General features: G+C 43.6%; 1 protein-coding gene across 2 annotated transcripts in view; it reads right to left on the minus strand.

Annotated features, from left to right (window-relative positions):
* Window positions 1–160: 160 nt before the first annotated feature.
* Window positions 161–20,479, minus strand: part of SYN3 (synapsin III) — a 272,542-nt gene continuing 252,223 nt past the window's right edge. For both annotated transcript variants that reach the window (XM_061638968.1, XM_061638969.1), the window contains 5 exons: window positions 19,400–19,502; window positions 6,818–6,952; window positions 4,766–4,847; window positions 3,737–4,034; window positions 161–3,150 (listed from right to left, as the gene is read on the minus strand). In XM_061638968.1, the coding sequence (XP_061494952.1) occupies window positions 3,018–3,150; window positions 3,737–4,034; window positions 4,766–4,847; window positions 6,818–6,952; window positions 19,400–19,502 (751 nt within the window). In that variant the 3' untranslated portion in view covers window positions 161–3,017. The remainder of the gene's footprint in view (window positions 3,151–3,736; window positions 4,035–4,765; window positions 4,848–6,817; window positions 6,953–19,399; window positions 19,503–20,479) is intronic.

Genomic DNA, 20,479 nt, shown 5'->3' on the forward strand with positions numbered 1-20,479 from the left:
ATCATATTATTAATTTATTATCACCCTTCACCACACGGTCCCAGGGTGTGTCACAATGATGTAAATACAACAGTCATGTAAAATACATTGATTTTAATAAGCCAATTTAGCCTGAAGTCTCAAATATTTGGGCTCGATTGGGCTTTAAATAGGGCTGCGCATAGTGCTGTGTTAGAGGAAGGAAATAGAAATGACCTTTTTTTGTATGATTGCAGCTGTACATACACATCGCCAAGTGCTAAGGTTTCTGGGTGTGTACAGACTGCATACTGTGTTAAATGCATGAATTAAGAATGGGGTTTGTAGTTGGGCAGTAGCATTTCAGTTATGGTCCTCGTCTCTTCACTAAACTTGCTCCAGCAATTAGCAAATTCAGTTTTTAGGGATGACACTTTCTAATTGTGCAGGGTTAAAAGGTTAGACATGGCACTTTCAGAAGTGGCCCTTGATACTTCTTGCACATCTTCAGTGAGGCACGGAGTGCTATTGGATTATTAAATTTGTGTGCACAGACTTATAGTTAATGCTAGCTTATAATGGGATAAAATGATATAACCAGCTTAAACTCTTTCAGCTGAGACCACATCCAAGTTGGTGCTAAATACTGCTTGAATAAAGCAGTGCAGTTCTGATGTGCCACCAAACAACCGGTCCTTTCTAGTTATACTTCTAAGAGCTTTCTGCTATAGCGGCAGGCTTCTACTAGGCCTATTTGCAGTTCAAACACTGGGTAGATAAAATCTGAGGGCATTCTCCCCAGCAAGTACTTCATTGATGTAGGTGGGCCCTTTTCTGGCAAGGTAGCTTGTTCTGGGAGGAGCACTTTATCACTTGTATAGCAGCCCTTATGAAGAAGAATATGTAAGTTGTTATATCATTTTGAGGTAGGTTAAAAGTAACTTGCTTGTGTTTTGAAATGGATTTCAACACTTCCAGCTGCAATACCTACCCTCTGATGTGCTGGTGCAGGGAAAGCCCTGCACTAGCAATTTCTAAAGGACTAGTCTGTTCAGATTTCAAATTCTGCCTTCATAAAACTATTTTGAGATCACAGTTCCAAGCAGCCCAAGCAAAGTATGGGATAGAGCTATATTGCTGTCCTTTGTGACACGGGAAAATTAAAGAAATGGCTTTGTTGAAAAAACAGGAAGCCTTTGAGATCACACTACTATGAAAACTCAGCCCAGCATAACTTGGCATACCACTGTGCCTGACAAAAACGGCTTCCTTTAAATGGAAGGATTCCACAACCTAGCCATTCATGTTTCAAATGCTGAACTGTTCTTCAGAGTATCAATACGATCCAGATTGTTACTAAAATTAAAACACTTGCAGTGATGGCTTTTGCTTTTCTTAGTGTTTGCCTAAGTATAATGTAGTGTGCCATATGGCAGACTTTGCAGAGTGCATGTAAGTAGCACCAGAACTGACAATTAAGTAAAATTTTGCAGCAGAATGGCTGTTTTAAAAAATTGAGTAAATATAACCTGCTTCCATCACACACTTGGGTCTAATCTAGAGTGCAAATGATGTACTGTGTGATAGCCATCATTTTAGAGGGTTGACTTTTGCTTCTGTCTGAAGTCCTTTTTATGTCAGTGTTGCATAGATAATACTGTAAAAAGGAAGTAAATTTATATGGTTTTAAAATGAGAATGGGACAGCTAGAATTCTGGCAGTGGGCTTTCCCCCCTCCAAACCCTTATCTTGCACTTGACATTACCCGGTCTTGCTGGACTAAGGCCTAATTCTGATGAGAAGCAAACTTCTATTTCCTGCCTTGAGGCACTGCTAACCAAACACCTTCTGTGTTGCCAGTGGGTTATTAGGTGGGGTAGAGGATGGATGCTCACTTTCCCCGTTGAACTGTCAATTTCTTGTAAATTTCTTCCCAATCCACTTCTGAGTTGATTGCTTCAGTTAGCTCCACTGTCATGCTGTGGTTTTTTTTGAGATTCAGACAATGGGTGTGAGATTCTAGCCCTGGTGCAGTTCAAAGATCTTTCAGTTGTTCCCTGTCTGGAATAAGTTATAGCTGTTTTACATTGTAGTAAACTTGAATTGCTAGCAACTATAATTCAGAAGCTTGCATATTTCCCCATGTGTGTATTTTAACTTATTCACGTCTTCCTCCAATTTGAGAAGCTTACAATCATAACGTGCTATGGTATTGGATCTCCCATTTGCATCTGCTGCAAAAAGCTTAGAATGCCTATGGCTATCAAACACTTCAGCAGACTGCTGAAACTGCTCTGCCTCTTACATGTTTAAGACAGGGTTAACAATTCTGTCATGTTTTTAATGTGCCTGCCAAGAAGACTCTGCCTTCGTTATGTCAAAATATATTTTTTTCTGCAAGAATTGTATAAAAATGTCCTGAAAAATTCTCATTTGAGTGTGGAGGGATGGTAGTTCTTCCACTGGGGTTATGTAGGAAAGCGTTTTACATGAAGTAAATCAGTTGAGTGACCTGTGGCTCAAGATCCACATACAGACCTTGGCCTAACTTCATGTGGGGGGGAAGGGGGGAGAGCCCAGTAAAGGGGGTGGCAGAGAAAAGGATGGCCCTGTCCGCTGATGGTGTGGCCCGCCGCTATCAAATTGCCTCCAATGGAATGTGGCTCTGGACAGGAAAATGGTTCCTCACCCTTGGCCTAAGTAGCACTTAAAAGCACTTCACATGTACCAGAAGATGGAGACCTTCTAATGAATGGGCTTTACTCAAACCTGAGGCAGGGGGTAAAGAATGCACATACTGTGCTTATGCAAGTGTATCCACATTGTTCTGATATTACGGGAAATACTTGGATGCAAGTAAGTGCCTAGGAGCTTATTGGTGCACAATACTGTCTTTTTTTGTTGTATGTGTGAACAGGTTTACAAGAAACTATGTGGTAGGTGCTATTGAGTTAAGTTTGAGGACAAGACCGGCTCAGTTAATATAAAAAGAGAGGAATTTGCAAAAACATACAAGGCAACCCCCTCCCCCCCAATTGCTCTCGCTTTCGGCTGAGAGATTAATCAGAAAACAGGCTAGCAAACGACTTCCTTAGGTTGCGGATGGTTTCGGCTTTTGCCTCGTCTTCGTTGGCATTTCCCCGCTGTGAAGATTCTGAGAGGCTGAAGGTGTTTGTCAGGGACTGCGACTTGCTGAAAGAGAGAGGGGGGTGGAAAGTATGAATGAATGAATAAATTTATTTCGGTCACAGACCAGCCTAATGGAAAGTATGAGAATGTGGATGCTTCCCTTGCAAGGGCTAAGAGAAGACAATGGGCTGGATGCCTAGGCAGCTATCCAGGTTCCAGGGCCCAGCAAGGTTCACTTTCAACCCTTGACTGAAAAAGGAACCACAGCAGCCACTGTTACCTGCTCGCCCCACCTCCTCTCTGAGAAGTGATGAAGACTGGGCCCCTCCTCCTTAGTAATGTATTGTTATGCACAGCAATGGGAGCTTCTTGTCTACTTTGTGACAGGTGCTATGCTTCTCAGTCCACCTGCACATGTGAGTTGCCTCCTGCCATAGGTGGGCAGGCTAATGTTGGCGAGGAGAAGCTGTGGCCGCCTCTACCTACCATCTGCCTCTGCAGTAGACACAGAAGGGAAGAAGGAGCCCCTAAAAGCTGTCATGGGACACATGCGAAGTACAGAATGGTAAATATTTTGGAAAGAGTATCCAGCATATCCCCTTGAAAGTAGGGGAAGATGGGAGTTTACTTAGTTTACAAAGGTGCTTACTTTAGATGAGGATGAGGAGGGGCCTGCTGCCTGGCTGGCTCACTGGAACCTTGCTGGCTTGGAGCCCGCCCTTGGGCTGGAGGTCTAGCCTGCTGTGGGGGAAAGGTGCCTGGTTTGGAAGGCTGGCTTGGTGAGCTTCCAGCGGATGATCTAGTCTGCTGGGGAGATCCAGGTGACCTCTGTTGCTGTGGTGAGCTGGACTGGGGGCTCAGAGGTTGTTGACCCTGCGGAGAGAGCCGTTGCTGGGGTGGAGTTCCTGTCCGTGCTGGTTGTGATCCCTGAGGCTGGCGTGGGCATCCTAGAGCCAAGAACATGTTTTTTTCTTTTCTTTAGATAATTGGACACCTCACTGTTAACATTACATTGTTATCTTCAATACAGTTTCCCATTTGTCTGCATGGCTGAATGCTAAGGATCCCCTGCTTTTGAAAATCTGGATATAGAAACCGCATTACTTGTGGGCAGTACAAAAAAAAAGAAAGATACAAAACACAGGATCATGTAGAAACCAATCACCAGATTATGCAAGTTTCAGCAACATCCCTCTGAAAGTAACAAGGTGCTTGCAAGCCTCTCCTTCAGGAATGTCATGCAAAATCATAGTGGTGCATTATATAGTTTCAAGCTCATCTATTTCCTGTAACTTAATATAGAGCTCTCCTATTTTTAAAAAATCATTCTGCTTTTCTAACCCTTTCCCACTTTTTTTTTAACCCTCCATTTTAGATATCTGATCCTTGGCGCTTTAAAACCTGTAACTCCATTTTTAAAAAAGTAAAATCTGTTATTCAAGCCTTTTTATCTGAAATAACTTTTAATACACTAAACATTATTTGTTGGCATTTGTTGTACAAGGCACAGCTACTGAATCTAACCAGTTTCCAGAATGGGTTGTCTAGGAATAAAGATCCTTCTCTTTTACCCCCAACTCCCATATACTTCCAGTGCCTGACCTCTCCCCCACATTCTTAGAAGATGCTAATATATTATCTTACATTTTACTTGCAAGTTCTGCAACATGGTTCATACCTTGAGGAGGCGGTCGGGGCTGGAAAAGCGGCCCAAGTTGGGGTCCTGCCTGAGTTTGCATCTGTGACTTCATTGACGGAGGCTGGAGGTAAAAATCACAACATTCAACAGAGTATCAAAAACATGATATGCGTAGGGGTATAGCATGTTGTCTATTGTAGCATAACAGTGGTGCCAGGAATGTTGGTTCATACCACCCCCCACACACTTTGCTCCTCCAGACAAGCATGGGAGAACACACTGAAGGCACACTGCACCCGGATGTACAGCAGGGTTGGTGAGGGGGTGTAGCCTGGGACTTGCCAGGAAGGCCTGAAGGACTGCATTTGTCCCCCCCTCCCGGCCTAGACAGAACAATCTGTTTTAAGTGGCAATCCAGCACTCAATGCCCTTCTCTAGCCTTGATTCAGAAACATGGTCCTGGCCATCCAGGTGATGTCAGCTTTGCCAGTAGCACTGACCATCTGTTAAGAATGGTTGGAGATTTCCCAACACTCAGCAGGTGATCAGCACATCTAAATGTGGATTTCAAACTGCTTGAAGGAGCCTCACTTGCAGCTAGGGATGGGTGAGAAATTCAGTTCACTTGTAAGGTGAACTGACCTAATCTGCACTTTCTGAAAAAAATATGTAAACTGAAACACAGCCACCCTTTGTATTTCTCTGAGTTTTGCAGTGCAGTTCTCCAGCCAAGTAATGTGCACAAAAATGCATATACCAGGATGAAGTGTGCATATAAATGCATATATTAGTGAAAATAACATTTAACATATATTAGGGTAAGGTATTGTAAAAAATGTATATACTAGGCAAAATTGCATACCAGAATGCATGTATTAGGATAAATTAGCACAAAAACGCTGACTGATTCTCCTGCCTTTATTTTAAAAAAGCAGATTGATAAGGAAAACTGAATTTAAGATTGGAAAAAACATGAAAGTGAAGCGAACAGATCCGCCCCTCCCTCCCTGCAGCTCATGTACTGGATGCAGGCATGCAGCATCACCATTGGTGTATGTAGTGTGGAGGGTGTGCAGGGGGAGCTTGCTTCCTTTGTTGAACTGGGACACCTGTCCCAGAACCTTTCAAGGAGGGCATGTTCCTATCTATCTACAACACGTCAGCGTCCATGTGTTTTACCAACTGGGCATACAGATATAAATGGGAGAAGATGATTTGCAGCTATTTCCACTGCTTTTCTTGGCATAGCATTTTTATTTCTGTTACTGGAAACCACCTCCTTATATTGGCCTGTATGGTTGTGGGTGTAAGGAAAGGGATATAGGAAAAACCATGTATGCAAATCTATCAAGAGCTTCAAGCATTCTTTGGTTATATTATAGGCCAGAACTATATGTAGCTGTATCTATCTTTAGCAGATGGGAAGGGAGGGTCAAGGCTGCTCTGAGGAGAGCATTTCAGGGGCAAAGGGTTGAGTTAGGACTGGGCAACCTTCAGCCCGAGGGCCACATGCCCACATGGGTAACCTTCTAGGGGCTATATGCCAGTGGCGAAAATGGGCTGAGTAATGGACATGACTGCTACCTTTGTACAGTATGCTATGTTGTAGCCGCACACAAGTCAGAGGTTTCTAGTCCTCCATCCTCACCACATCTCTCAATCCTCTATTCTGGCAAGTAAGAGATAAGATCACCATTCAAGTGTGCATTGTAGCCAGGCAAAGCATTCCAGGAGAAAGCAGAGCAGGACTGCTAAGAGTCCTGCGGGCCAGGGTAGAGAGGTCTGGAGGGCTGCATTTGACTCTTGCTCCTGAAGTTCTCCACCCCAGGTTAAGAGGAGCTGCTGTTCCTTCTGTTGTCATCTTCAAACTGCAGCATCACCAGCTGCATTTCATAAAAAGAATGGCAAAACTACGTGTAGGATTTATGTAAGAAGCTGCGTTGGTACCACAATCCATTATCTTACAAAGAACATTTTGTTTCCTGATTGCATCGGAGAAAACTCTACATTTCGATATTATTTGGTCATCTAAGCTCTTGTTAGAAGTGTGAGAACATGTTGGCTTCTCTGTCAAACTCTTCCTGATCTTACCCAAGGACGCAGAGGTGAAGGGGAAGATCCCACACTCATGCAGGCCTGTGCCATTCTGGAGACAACCAGGTCCACAATTAGCTGTCTGTCTTCTTCTACATGCTCCCCTATCAGAGGCATTGAGCTGTCCATCACCTGCACAAAGACATGGAATGAGTGCTTTTATATTGGTGGCGGCCAGATGTTTACCTTTGGACTTCATTAGCTAATGGGGCAACTGTAGAACCTGATGGTTGCAAAAATGCAGATAGATAATAGGCTCATGTCCATCATGGCATAATTTCATAACCACCTGCATGACAGTTGCACAACAGGCTATATCTGTAATGATTTGCAAAAATTTCTATATTGCCAATATTAAGAAAAATATGGTGGTGAACAACACATCAACAACGAAAATTCATCCATAAAACAAATAGCAAATGCATCAACATACCCCTCAGGAAAAGCTGGGGTGAACAGGTGTATTTTAAGCAGGTGTTTGCCTGATGATCACTGGAAGGACATTTCAAAGGGCAAGTGCCACCACGCTAAAGGAACTGCTTACTCACAGGGCCTCCATCTTACCAGCGTTCAAACTCTGCTTATTTATTGGCCCTTCCAGCTCACTGATGACAGTACTACAAGTCCATTAATCACAATTCACGGTGGCTTCCTATAGACTAGTAAATATAGATGTCCGTATCTTTTTTAAAAAATGGCTAAAGGAACATAACCAGATTGTGTTGAAAGAGAGAGTATGATCTATTCCAGTAAATGCTGCATGTAGTTTGTATAGTCTGCATGTAGCAGATTTCACACTCTGTGTCATTTAGTTTCCAGAGAAGTATGGTTACCTCTGTCACAGCAAAAACAATATGTCTTGTGAGAAAAACTAACTGATTAATTGTATCATAAACATTTGTGGGCTAGAGCAGTTGCAGGAAGGGGCTCTGGTCTGTGAAAGCTTATGTTACAGTAACAGCTAAGTCCCTTTCATGCAGTGGCAACTGGTGGCTCCATGTTAGAAGCACCTTAGCAGCTCCTTGAAAGTTTGGACTAAAACCCAGAGAGGATTCCATTGCCCCACTGACATGGAGCTGCCACTGCTTTCATGTCTACCCAGAAGTAAGTTTCTTTAAGTCAAATGAGGCTTAGTCTAAGCTCAGTGTGTATAGCATTGCAGCCATCTTTGATGCTTTTGTCTCATTTGCTTCCACTTCCAGGTTGTTATTCTTTCTTTTGTGATGGTGCTGAGAAAGTTGCTCACCCTGGGTGGTGTCAACCCCCTGCACATGTACAGTTCACTGTTGTGTAAATTTGTATAAATGTTACCAGAGACTGTCAACGGTCTGAAATGCTGTGTCACAGTGTATGTATTTACCAAATAAAGCAGGCTTTTACCCTATTTATAGAAATACATAGTAGATAGAAAGGCATACCTAGTTCTGACTAACTAAGTTGGAGGCGCAATGCCCAGACGTGGGGAGGTTGCCATCATGGCTCAGGAGAGAGAGAGAAGAGACAAAGGTGTCTCCTCTCTCTCAGACAGTCAAAGAAGAGAAGAGGAAAAGGGCGGAAGGAGGAGGGGCAGATAAGCTTCCCTAAGCATATCAGCCTAATGACAGAAGGAAGTCAGAGCATCACAGGTAAAGGTAGTCTAGCCATCTGGAGGACCCTAACTCTATCTCCCTTCTGGAACATAAACAAAAGAGTTGCTCTTGCCCCACTTCCAGCAACTGTGTGCTGTGACAGCTTCCAAGTACATTTTCTACATTTCATCTACATTTTCATCTGTTAGTATTGTGTCAGTGGGTCCACAACTGTTTGTGTGCAAGTCTGGTGATATTTTAAAAAAACATACTTAAGCCTGTTTTCCAAATGCTTTAACTTGCTCCTTAATTATGAGATAAGGAAGCACAATGTGAACGGTGTGCTTTTGGGATCAAAATATACAGAAAGGAAAACTGAGGGAGCTGGGGGAGGAGAGGCACTTGTTTAGAATCCCCCCCCCAAGGTAATGTTGCAAAATTAGGACACAATTTTGCCCAAGTCAAACATGGTTAAGTTCCATCAATACAATGGGTGAGATTTAATCATGTCAACTCTCCCATTGAGAGTGCCTAGGTGAGTACGAAAAGTGGGGAAAGATAAAGATTCTCCACATCTTGGGAAGCTACTATTATAACATGAATCTAGGTAGCTAATAAATTGCCAGCTAGTAATTCTCAAGTCAAGAGAGTCTTTTGTTTTACTCCAGCAATTTGACATAGTTGCAGGTTTTGCAGTCTGGCTGGAAAAAAAAAAGCTGCCCTACTATATGCAGGGAGGGGAAACAAATAGCATGTGATACATAGTGATTGAGAGAGCCACAGGCAATGATACACAATGGCTGGGTTAGCTGTTTTGAGCTACAGGCAATTCTCGTGGGTAATCTCTCGGCCCATCCCATATCTAACCTGGCAGATTCTGATTCCACGTGGGAATTTAATGTTATAGGTGGATGGTGACCACTAGATGGTGCCATTATACTGCCCACACTATTTGCATTCCATGAAGCAACATCCTAACTGTTTTTTAATTATTATTCACCAATAGGCAAAAACCTTGAGGTTTAAGAATGCACCTATAGCCAACAGATATTTCTATCAAACATTAAAAAGCAGGAAAATTGGGCAGCTATAGTGAATGCACCAGGGGAGCAGGAGACCTGACCTTCTCTCTGAGATATTGGACTGCCCTACAAATTTGTCAGAATGGAAACACAATTTGGGTTCGTCTTTCACAGTCCAATCCACTTGCTGTAGCTTGGAAGAATTTGGTAACATGTGCCTCTGAGCATATGGTGAGTGGTGGCAACACCTGCCATCTCCAAAGATAGAGAATTATATTTTTGTATGTTTGTTGGTGTTGTTCTTACTTTGCTTCTTTCCTGTGTTACTAATGTTTCTACAGAGAATCTAATCTAGAAAATTGTATTACCCTCATTAGTCATCCTATAAATCTGTGTCAAATTTATTTTTATTAGTTTCAAAGCCTTTTTATTGGTCAATGTCATATGATGGTGCAGACAGCCTTTTGTGTTTCAAATTGGAGGTTATGTTCTATTTCTATTTTGGGTGCTTTAACACTTGAATCTGAAACTGCAGTTTGATGTAAAATCAGACTGATTACAATATGTTGCTACTTCAGCAATGACTCTTTGCTGTTGGAAAAAAGAGGATGCATGTTTTCAGCTTGCTATGTTTTAAACCACTTCATTTAAGGCAAGGTGGGCACGGTCAATTAAAAACATAAAGCACACCTAAACTTTTGCTAGAATATATTTCATCTCCCATGCTATTCCCGATCTCTATGTATAGATGTGAAAGTTAGACAGTGAAAAAAGCAGTAAGAGAAAAATCAACTCATTTGAAATGTGGTGTTGGAGGAGACCTTTGCGCATACCATGGATTGCGAAAAAGACAAATAATTGGGTGTTAGAACAAATTAAACCAGAATTATCACTGGAAGCTAAAAGGATGAAACTGAGGTTATCATACTTTGGACACATAATAAGAAGACATGATTAACTAAAAAAGACAATAATGCTGGGAAAAACAGAAAGGAGGAAGGCCAAACAAGTGATGGATTGATTCCATAAAGAAAGCCACAGACCTGAACTTACAAGATCTGAACAGGGTGGTTCACGACAGATGCTGTTGGAGATCGCTGATTCATAGGGTTGCCATAAGTCATAGTTGACTTGAAGGCACATAACAACAATATTTCACCTCCCACTGTTTTATCTTGTGGAAACTGAGACACTCCTGATGTCCACTGGGGACTATTCTGCAGAATAGTCAGTGCCATTATTTCACAATTATTTTTGGCTTTTTTTTAGTGTAAATTTTGCAAAGTGTTGCTGTACTTCACATACTCACAGAAATAGAAACAAAAGAAAATGATTTCTTATATGAAACTTCACTAAAATTGCAAAGTAAATCACATATATTTAAAGTGACCATCTGAACTATATCACCTGTCTAATAATGTTGCTTCCTTCCTGCTAAAACAAGATCAGCACAGCACTGTCTTGTTTCTGTTATTTGGGCTGACTGCAGGTGTTGCCACCACTCACCATATGCTCAGAGGAACATGTTACCAAATTCTTCCAAGCTACACAGGAAGTGGATTGGACTGTGAAAGACGAACCCAAATTGTGTTTGCATTTTGACAAATTTGTAGGGCAGTCCAATATCTCAGAGTGGAGGTCAGGTCTTCTGCTCCCCTGGTGCATTCACTATAGCTGCTTAATTTCCCTGCTTTTTAAAGTTTGGTAGAAATATCTGTTGGCTATAGGTATGTTCTTAAACTGCAAGGGTTTTTTTTGCCTGTTAGTAAATTTCTCTGCTTTTTAATCTGGGAGGTAAGAAATGGGATCCTGTGCAAGTTTGCTGAGAATGGATTGATCATTTGAGTTCAGTGGGATTTTTACTCCCCTGCAATCATGCTTAGGGCAGGTGAAACTGACCACAGGGAATGGAGAGGAGAGGAGGAGGAGGGAGGGGATGAAGGGTAGAGGGAAGGAGGGGGAGGGGGAGGGGAGTAGGAGGACAGGTTTGATCATTTGCATGTTTATTTACTTCAGTGGGATTTACTCCCATGCAATCATGCTTAGGAGAGGTAAAACTGACAGGGGGAGGGCTGGAGGGGAGGGGAGGAGGAAGGGAGAGGAGAGGGGAAGGAGGGAAAAGGCGGGTCTGATTATTTGCATGCTTATTGAGTTCAATGGGATTTACTCCTATGTGATCATGATTAGAATAGGTAAAACTGACCATGGGGGAGGACAAGGGGGAAGGGGAAGGAGCGGATTGGAGGGGGGCAAAGGAAGGGGCAAGAGGGAGGGAATAGGAGGGAGGAGAAGGGAGGGTAGGTTTGATCAGTTGCATACTTTTTGAGTTCAATGGGATTTATTTCTGTGCAATCATGTTTGAAAATGGAAATGGACTGCCTTCAAGTCGACCAAACTTATGGCGACCCTTTGAATAGGGTTTTCATGGTAAATGGTATTCAGAGGTGGTTTTACCATTGCCTTCCTCTGAGGCTGAGAGGCAGTGACAGGCGCAAGGTCACCCAGTGAGCTTCATGGCTGTGTGGGGATTCAAACCCTGGTCTCCCAGGTCATAGTCCAACACTGACCCAGGCCTTTATTTCACTTTGGACAGTCATGGCTTCCCTCAAAGAATCCTGGGAAGTGTAGTTAGTGAAAGGTGCTGAGAGTTGCTAGGAGACGCCTTGTTCCCCTCACAAACCTTCAATCAGAGGGGTTGACTGTTTAACCAGTCTGGCCAATGGAGCTCTGTCAGGGAAATAGGAGTCTCCTCTCAGCACCCTTCACAATCTACACTTCCCAGGATTCTCTGGGGGAAGCCATGACTGTCTCACATGAAATCAAATTCTGGTGTGGGTGTGGCCCCTGATTAGGCAAGCACAGCAGCTAGGAGTCTGGCTTTTAGAATACTGACAGTTGGGTCTTACTGAACATGCCTGACACTATCATTAAAATTTCTTAAATTAATTAAAAATCAGTCAGGCATTTTTTTAACTTTTAAACTGTGGAGATTCTGCAGGTGCCTTCTGTTGTAGCTTTTAAATGCCTGCTGGAAACCTTTCTGGCAGTCATGGAATAAGAGGAGAGGTCCTGTTGTGGATAAGGAATTGGTTAAGAAGTAGAAAGCAGAGAGTAGGAATAAATGGACAGTTCTCCCAATGGAGGGCTGTAGAAAGTGGAGTCCCTGTACTTTTCAACTTGTTCATTAATGACCTAGAATTAGGAGTGAGCAGTGAAGTGGCCAAGTTTGCTGACGATACTAAATTGTTCAGGATTCTTAAAACAAAAAGGGATTGCGAAGAGCTCCAAAAAGACCTCTCCAAACTGAGTGAATGGGCGGAAAAATGGCAAATGTAGTTCAATATAAACAAGTGTAAAATTATGCATATTGGAGCAAAAATTTTTAATTTCACATATACGCTCATGGGGTCTGAACTGGCGGTGACCGACCAGGAGAGAGACCTCGGGGTTGTAGTGGACAGCACAATGAAAATGTTGACCCAGTGTGCAGCAGCTGTGAAAAAGGCAAATTCCATGCTAGGGATAATTAGGAAAGGTATTGAAAATAAAACAGCCGATATTATAATGCCGTTGTATAAATCTATGGTGCGGCCGCATTTGGAATACTGTGTACAGTTCTGGTTGCCTCATCTCAAAAAGGATATTATAGAGTTGGAAAAGGTTCAGAAGAGGGCAACCAGAATGATCAAGGGGATGGAGCGACTCCCTTATGAGGAAAGGTTGCAGTATTTGGGGCTTTTTAGTTTAGAGAAAAGGCAGGTCAGAGGAGACATGATAGAAGTGTATAAAATTATGCATGGCATTGAGAAAGTGGATAGAGAAAAGCTTTTCTCCCTCTCTCATAATACTAGAACTCGTGGACATTCAAAGAAGCTGAATGTTGGAAGATTCAGGACAGACAAAAGGAAGTACTTCTTTACTCAGCGCATAGTTAAACTCTGGAATTTGCTCCCACAAGAGGCAGTAATGGCCACCAGCTTGGATGGCTTTAAAAGAAGATTAGACCAATTCATGGAGGACAGGGCTATCAATGGCTACTAGCCATGATGGCTCTGCTCTGCCACCCTAGTCAGAGGCAGCATGCTTCTGAAAACCAGTTGCCGGAAGCCTCAGGAGGGGAGAGTGTTCTTGCACTCGGGTCCTGCTTGCGGGCTTCCCCCAGGCACCTGGTTGGCCACTGTGAGAACAGGATGCTGGACTAGATGAGCCACTGGCCTGATCCAGCAGGCTCTTCTTATGTTCTTATGTTCTGCCAGGCATAAGCAGGCAATTAAGATGTCCTTTTGCATCTTTGTTTTTACTTGCATTTTTAATGTTTTTATTATATGGTGGTTGTTTTTAACTTGTCTTAAACCACTCACCGTATATAGCAGCATACAAATATATTTATCAATAAATAATTCCCATCAGCCCCAGCCACCATGGCTGATGGTCAAGGCTGATGGGCACTGTAGTCCAGCAACATCTGGAGGGCCACAGGCTCCCCATCCCTGAGGTAAAGGAAGCTACAGGTCACTAATGCGAGTGGAGGCAACTTCTGTTAGGTCAGCACAAGATGGTGTTTTTTTGTTTTTGTCAGATATTAAATAAAAGCTGGCCTTACAATGCTGAGATAAACATGCAAAGCTGGACACAAAGCTGGTATATACAAAGCAGAAACATCTTTCCTCCGTCCCTGAGAAGAAGACTTCTCTGCAACAGCTGAGAGAAAACAGGCTGACATCCCACGTGGCTCCAGCCTTCACCACTGTGCAAGGTCAGCGGCTGTCTCCTGCTGCTCCAGCTGCTCTCTCCTGATAAGGTATCTCAGAGGGAGAGGGGAGGGAGGAGTTGGGCAGCAAAGACTAGTCTGGGATGGAAAAAACCCCATTCCCCTTTCTCCAGCCATCTCTACATCTGTGCTGGAGTGAGACACGAAGGCTCTAACTTGGCACTGTTTCCAGGAGTTAAGAAGAGCAGGGAAGTTCGGCGACTGGATGGAAGGAAAGCGCAGATCCATCACATCAAAGGGATGGCTGGGTAGATACAAAGGCACAGTGATAAATGGGTTTCCACACACAGAGCAGTCGGACAAAGCTCAGGCGAGGCCAGCTGAGACCAGAAAGCAGCAAGACAGGTTACGCTACTGGCTATTGAGGTTGCCGGACAATCAGCCAAAGTGCTCTGGCTGCCTCCTGTGCAGGAATAGGGATCCTTTGGCCCTCCAGATGTTGCTGAACTCCCATCATCCCTAACAGGCATTAGCCAATGGCCAGGGATGATGGGAGTTGTAGTTCACAGCATTTGGAGGACCAGAGGTTCCCCACACCCGCTTTAACAGCACTTAACATCATACGCAGCAGCCTTATACTAAGTCAGTCCACCAAACTCAGTATTTTTGACACTGCTTGTGGTTTTCCATGGTTTCAGACACTGAATATTCCCAGCTCTACTGGGAGATGCCAGAGACTGAACTCGGGACCTTCTGCTTGCAAAACATGTGTTCTGCTCCTGAGCTACAACCCTTCTGCATCTGATCTGCAGAAATGGGCAAGTGAAGCTTTTCACTACATGGTGATATGTATCAACGTACTAATGTCTACAGCTCAAGCTGCTGTTAAATATAGCAGGAGGAGCTGCAAGTAAATTTTGGCAACTCTGCTGGGTCCATGATTCAAGAAGAGAGGGGAATGCTGATTTTCAAACAAAGATTTATGGTGTTTCTGTTTCTTTGCTTGATTTTTTTATACATGTCATGGCCACAGATGAAATTGTTAATAAAAACGTGTCTGGTGGCTTTGTGTGCGTGGTCAACAGGAACATTCACTCCTAAGCAGCTCTCCAGGATTTCAGTCTAGGGACAATCCCAGTCCTGCCTGGAGCTGGTAGGGATTGAACCTGGGACCTTCTGTGTGCAAAGCAGATGTTCCACCCTGAGTCTTATAAGGCCCATGCTTACTTGCTTTTTCTAAATAGCAACTGCAAGAGGCCTTGATTCAGATCAGAACTGCAGCATGGGAGGAGGGAGGCTTTAACACTTTGCTCCTACTACAGGCCTGATTTGGACTGGGCCTCGCTTTGGCTGCTGTTTCAGAAGGGAAACTCACATTAGTGACAGGCATAGGCCTGACGATGCGACACAATGTCAGTGCCGATAGTTCCCGATTGACCCTTCTCTTTTACTTCCTTCTCCCTTCCTCATGCGTGTTGCCTATTTAGATTGTCAAGCTGCAGGCAGAGACTATAGCAAATGACATTTTAAGATAATGGCGATGGTATTGTTTGTTATTTTCTAAACATAGAACGGGAGACAATTGGGAAAACACATTTCAATGCTAAGAACAAAGTCATTCTGGAGCCACAGTTGTCTCCCACCCCCTCCCCAAGAACCTTACACTGAAGTTTGTACCATGGCATTGGTCGGATGGCTTTTGTGACCATCCCTGAAAGTGTCCAGCAGCAATCATATCAGTAGCCACTCTTGGATGATTTGCAGGAGAAGGAGGGCTAGGAGAGAAGGCTAAAGCAAACGTATTTTTTCCTTCCTGGCAGCACACTTGTCTCACGCAACTTTTGACCTGTCACTGATTCCTGCAGGATACTTGCGCAGCACAAGAATGTGCCGTTGCCGTAGGGCTCATGTGGTTCTCATCAGCTTCCCAAAGCTCAGTGGGTGGGAGAGTGCTCTCCCACGTACAGCTATTTGGATGTGTTAGTGGCCCTGAATGTAGCAGTAGGCCAGCTTTGCTCATCTTCCTGCGTTGGTAGAGTTTACAGCAGGGCAGACACCAAGTCTCCATTCCAGCATCCTCACATGGTAACCAAGGACATTTGCTCATTCTTCCGCATGCTTGCCTTGATTCTTCTCCCACCCTCTTACTGAGCAGGTTTTAAATTTCAACTTTGATAAATTTCTGCAATAGAAAAACTGGTCTCATTTTCAAATACCTCCCCTCTCCAGCGGCCTGACCGACCTGACTCCCACAAGCAGGACCCCTTGGCATGGCAGGACTTCAAAAAGCCAGCATTTCCAGCCACAGTTGGTCCTTCCAGCTGATGTGTGTTCCTGGGGACACAGGAGTTCATTATTCAATCATGCCACCTACAAACCCCTTGAGGAGTTTGTTTCATTTTAGCGGCCATCTCAAACAGGTAGCGCCTCTGATTCAAGATCTCAGAAGCTTCATTTCAGATTTGACACAGGAGAGCAAAATTAGCACCTAGGAGCAAATGCACCTGTTAATTCTCACAAAGCCTCCTGGAGAGCTTTTAATAACAGTTTCATTTGTGGCTAGAGAAGGTATGAAAAATCAAGCAAAGACATACCATAAATCTTCATTTTGACACCTGCAGCATTTCAGTCCTTTTGTGAATCAAGTGCCCAGTAGGGATGCTACATTTTGGAGTATCTTTGGGCAGCCTGTGGCCCTCTAGGTGTTGCAGGACTACAACTTCCATCAGCCCCTGCCAGCATAGCCAATGTTCAGGAATGATAAGTGTTGTAGTCTAACAACATCTAAAAAGCCACAGGTTAGCCACCTCTGTTTTACCGGCATCTGGCAGTGCACCATGCGGTGAAAAGCTTCCCCTGCTGATTTCTACATATCAACTGATGTTAAATACAGAGGAGCAGGCCAGGGCAGTTTATTTGGTCAGGTGGCAACCAGTAATGCTGCCTGCCTTGCTGCTGTTTGGACTCAGCCAGCCTCCCATGAGAGTTGTGCTACTGCTCCGTGCGGAAGAGTGTTTATCCTTGCTGCCATTCTACCCACTGCTCCTTTGATGTGATTAATCAGCTCTTTCCTTCCTTCCAGTCTGCCAGCATCCTTGTTCAGATGAAAACAGCAACAAGTTTAAGTCCCTCGTGATGCAGAAGTGGAGGAGATGATGGAAGAAAAAAATGGGGGCTCCCTCCTATCTTTCCCCCACTCTCTGACCATTCTTCTTCTGAACACACTGGTGAAGTAGGTCAGGGGAAAGTGGTGGGCAGATGTATTTGTGCACGTGTCTGCAACATAATTATAAAGGTGCTGGTGGAAAACGTGGAGCTTTTTCAGGTCAATATAGAGCCTTATTAGTTTAAAAAAAGCATTCCTAGCATCTCCTTCTCCCAACTGACGCACATCTCGCTCGATTCACGTTCCTAGTAGTCCTAAGAACATAATTTAAGCATTGCCTTTTTGGGCCACAGTAAGGCCCAATATCTTCCTACAGAAGATGGATGGTGCTTATGGCTGCCATTGCACAGCTGCCACTGCTAATCAAGAATATCTTTATTTATTTATTATATTTATATCCCGCCTTTCCTCCCAGAAGGAGCCCAAGTATGTATTGCAGGAACTCCTACATGAATGGATTCCTTCTGTGCTCAGGTTGGGTGGTATGCTGGCCTCTGTTACAAGATCAGCTGGGTGTACCAAATTTCAGCTTTCTGTGTACAAGCACATGTTGTTGATCTAGAGGGCAGGATGGTGATGATGATGATGATGATGATGATTACTATTATTACCCACCCTTCACCCAAAGGTTGGTTACAACTGTTTTAAAATACATCATTCAAAACTGTTAAAAACAACCTAAAATCACAACATCTCCAAAAACTAGAGTGGATCTTAAAAATATACACATCTCAGATGTCAAAGGCCAGGGTGAAGACGTGCCTCTTCAACATTCGCCTAAAGCTGTACACTGAGGTTTCCAGATGCACCTCGATGGGGAAGAAGTTCCACAACTTAGAGGCTGCCACAGAGAATGCCTCTCCTGGGCCACCTCCTAAAGTTCTGCGGGTGGCAGAACTGTTAAAGGGGACCCCTCTGCTGATCTCGGCACAGGAGAGGGTCTATTGGGAAGGAGGTGGTCTTTCAGTTATTTGGGACTTAAGTCGTTTAGGGCTTTAAACACTAGCATGAGCACCTTGAATTGGGCCCAGAAATGAACTGGCAACCAATGCAGCTATTTTAAAACAGGGGTTATATGAGTTCTAAAGGGAATGCCAGCCAGTAATCTGGCTGCTGTATTTGGGACCAGTTGAAGTTTCTGAGTCGTCTTCAAGGGCAGCCCCACATAGAGCGCATTGCAATAATCCACTCTGGGGTAAAGACACACTTTCTGTTCTGCTGGTTCCTGTGCATTTCCACCTCTCTTTTATGAAAACGGGGACACATGATACAAATCAAACCCCGCCCCTAAAACCTGGTAGAATCAGCTTGAGTGCATTTTTTAAAAATTCAGCTTCACACAAATTTCGCAACTGATTGGTAGATCAACCTGTTGCCCCTCCAGATATGGCCAATGAGAATGCTTTGGCGATTACTGGGCTCACAGCCTAGAACCAGTGGGTGGAAATTTCAAGGAAGTGGATTTTAGCTAAACTTTAGAAAATTGCAACAGACTGCCTTGGGATATGAAGGACCCTCTTTCTTTGGAAGTATTTGGGCAACAACTTGTCATGCATCCTGCACTGCAGATCCTGCACTGAGTAGGGGGTTGGGCTACATGACCTCCAAAGTCAGCTTTAAGATTCCATGACAATTGAGCATTCTGTTTCTAATAATGGCCAGCCAAATGCCTGCAGGGGAATCTTAGATGGTGAGGGACATTCCCTATTGTTTCTCTCCAGCATCTGGTTCCTTGAGGCAGAATCCTCAAATAAATAAATAAATAAAATCCCACTGAACATGGAGGTTCCATTTTGCTATCATTGTTAATACTATACTGTAGCCTATTTAATCCTTAATGAGGAGTGCTTCACATGTCATTGTTTCCTATGTGTGTTAAACTGGATGTAGGGAAGTGGCTAGAAGCTGTCCAGCTTTCTAACTAGAGAAAAGACATCTTGGGCATGCATTTGGCTAGCTAATTTCTGAGAGATCTGCCAGCAGTCAATGAATGTCCATTGCTGAACATATGAAGGAGGGGCACTGGCCATGCACAGGAATTTCTTTCTGTGTGTAAAGTATAACTTGTAGCACATCCTTGTTTAAAGGATGCTTACTTATTCAACCTCTCACCTCAATGATATAATCTTTTCCATCCTTGCTGTGGACAGCTTTGACTGCACAAATGTCAAGGCCTCCAAACATCTCTGCAACAGAATCTGCCCAGAGTCGATATCTGCAGAAAACACATGAGATTATTTGTGGAAACTGCAATAAAAACAAATGAATAGGTTCCTTTTCAGGGATATCAGTATTCTTAATTTCCAACTAAACTTGGGGAAGGGCCGTAGTTGCATGCAGAAGGTTCCAGGTTCAATCCATGGCATCACCAGGTACAGCGCGGAGAGACTGCTGCCTGAAACTCTGGAGAGCTGCTGCCAGTCAGTGTAGACAATATTGAGCTAGACAGACCAATGATCTGACTCAATATAAGGCAGCTTCCCATGTTCCCATCTATCCATCTTATCTATCTATTTTACAGGGCTTAGAATGCATGGTTGACAGCATAGATGAATTACACAGTTGATTTCCTGTGTAATCACAGGAGATACATTAAGTGTAAACATCATATGGCTATAGCCAGTGTTTCTCCAACCTAACAGTGGGCAGCATGCTGTGATGGACAACCATACAGGACCATGGCTTCTTCTTAGCAAACCTGGGCAAACACAAACAGAAAATTACCTATGACACTGTTTATTTGCTCATACTTATCCAATGTGGGAAATCAAAAGGTCTTCTCTAATTCAAGTGCTTCTGTTGAAGCATATGTGACTATCCAGTACTCAAACTCCACCAGCCAGATAACACCATACTTCTTATTGCACATGTTGTGCTGTGCGCACAGGATTGCAAATGTCTGTGATCATATATAGTGCCTGAGAGATTATTAATAAGCACGTAAGAAGAGTCCTGTAGGATCAGACCAAAGCCCTGTGTCCATAGCCCTGGCTTCTAGTATTGTGTGTGAGAGATAAAAATGGCTCTCTGTCCATGTTCTCCACAGCATGCATAATTTTATACATTTATATCATGTCCCTCTTACTTGTCTTTTTTTCTCTTTTCTAAACTAAATAGCTCCAACCATTGTAACCTTTCCTTGTGGAGGAGTTTCTCCAGCCCCCTCATCATGTTGGTTGTCCTTTTCTGCAA

The sequence above is a fragment of the Rhineura floridana genome, chromosome 8 (assembly GCF_030035675.1).
Source record: "Rhineura floridana isolate rRhiFlo1 chromosome 8, rRhiFlo1.hap2, whole genome shotgun sequence".
NCBI lineage: Eukaryota > Metazoa > Chordata > Lepidosauria > Squamata > Rhineuridae > Rhineura > Rhineura floridana.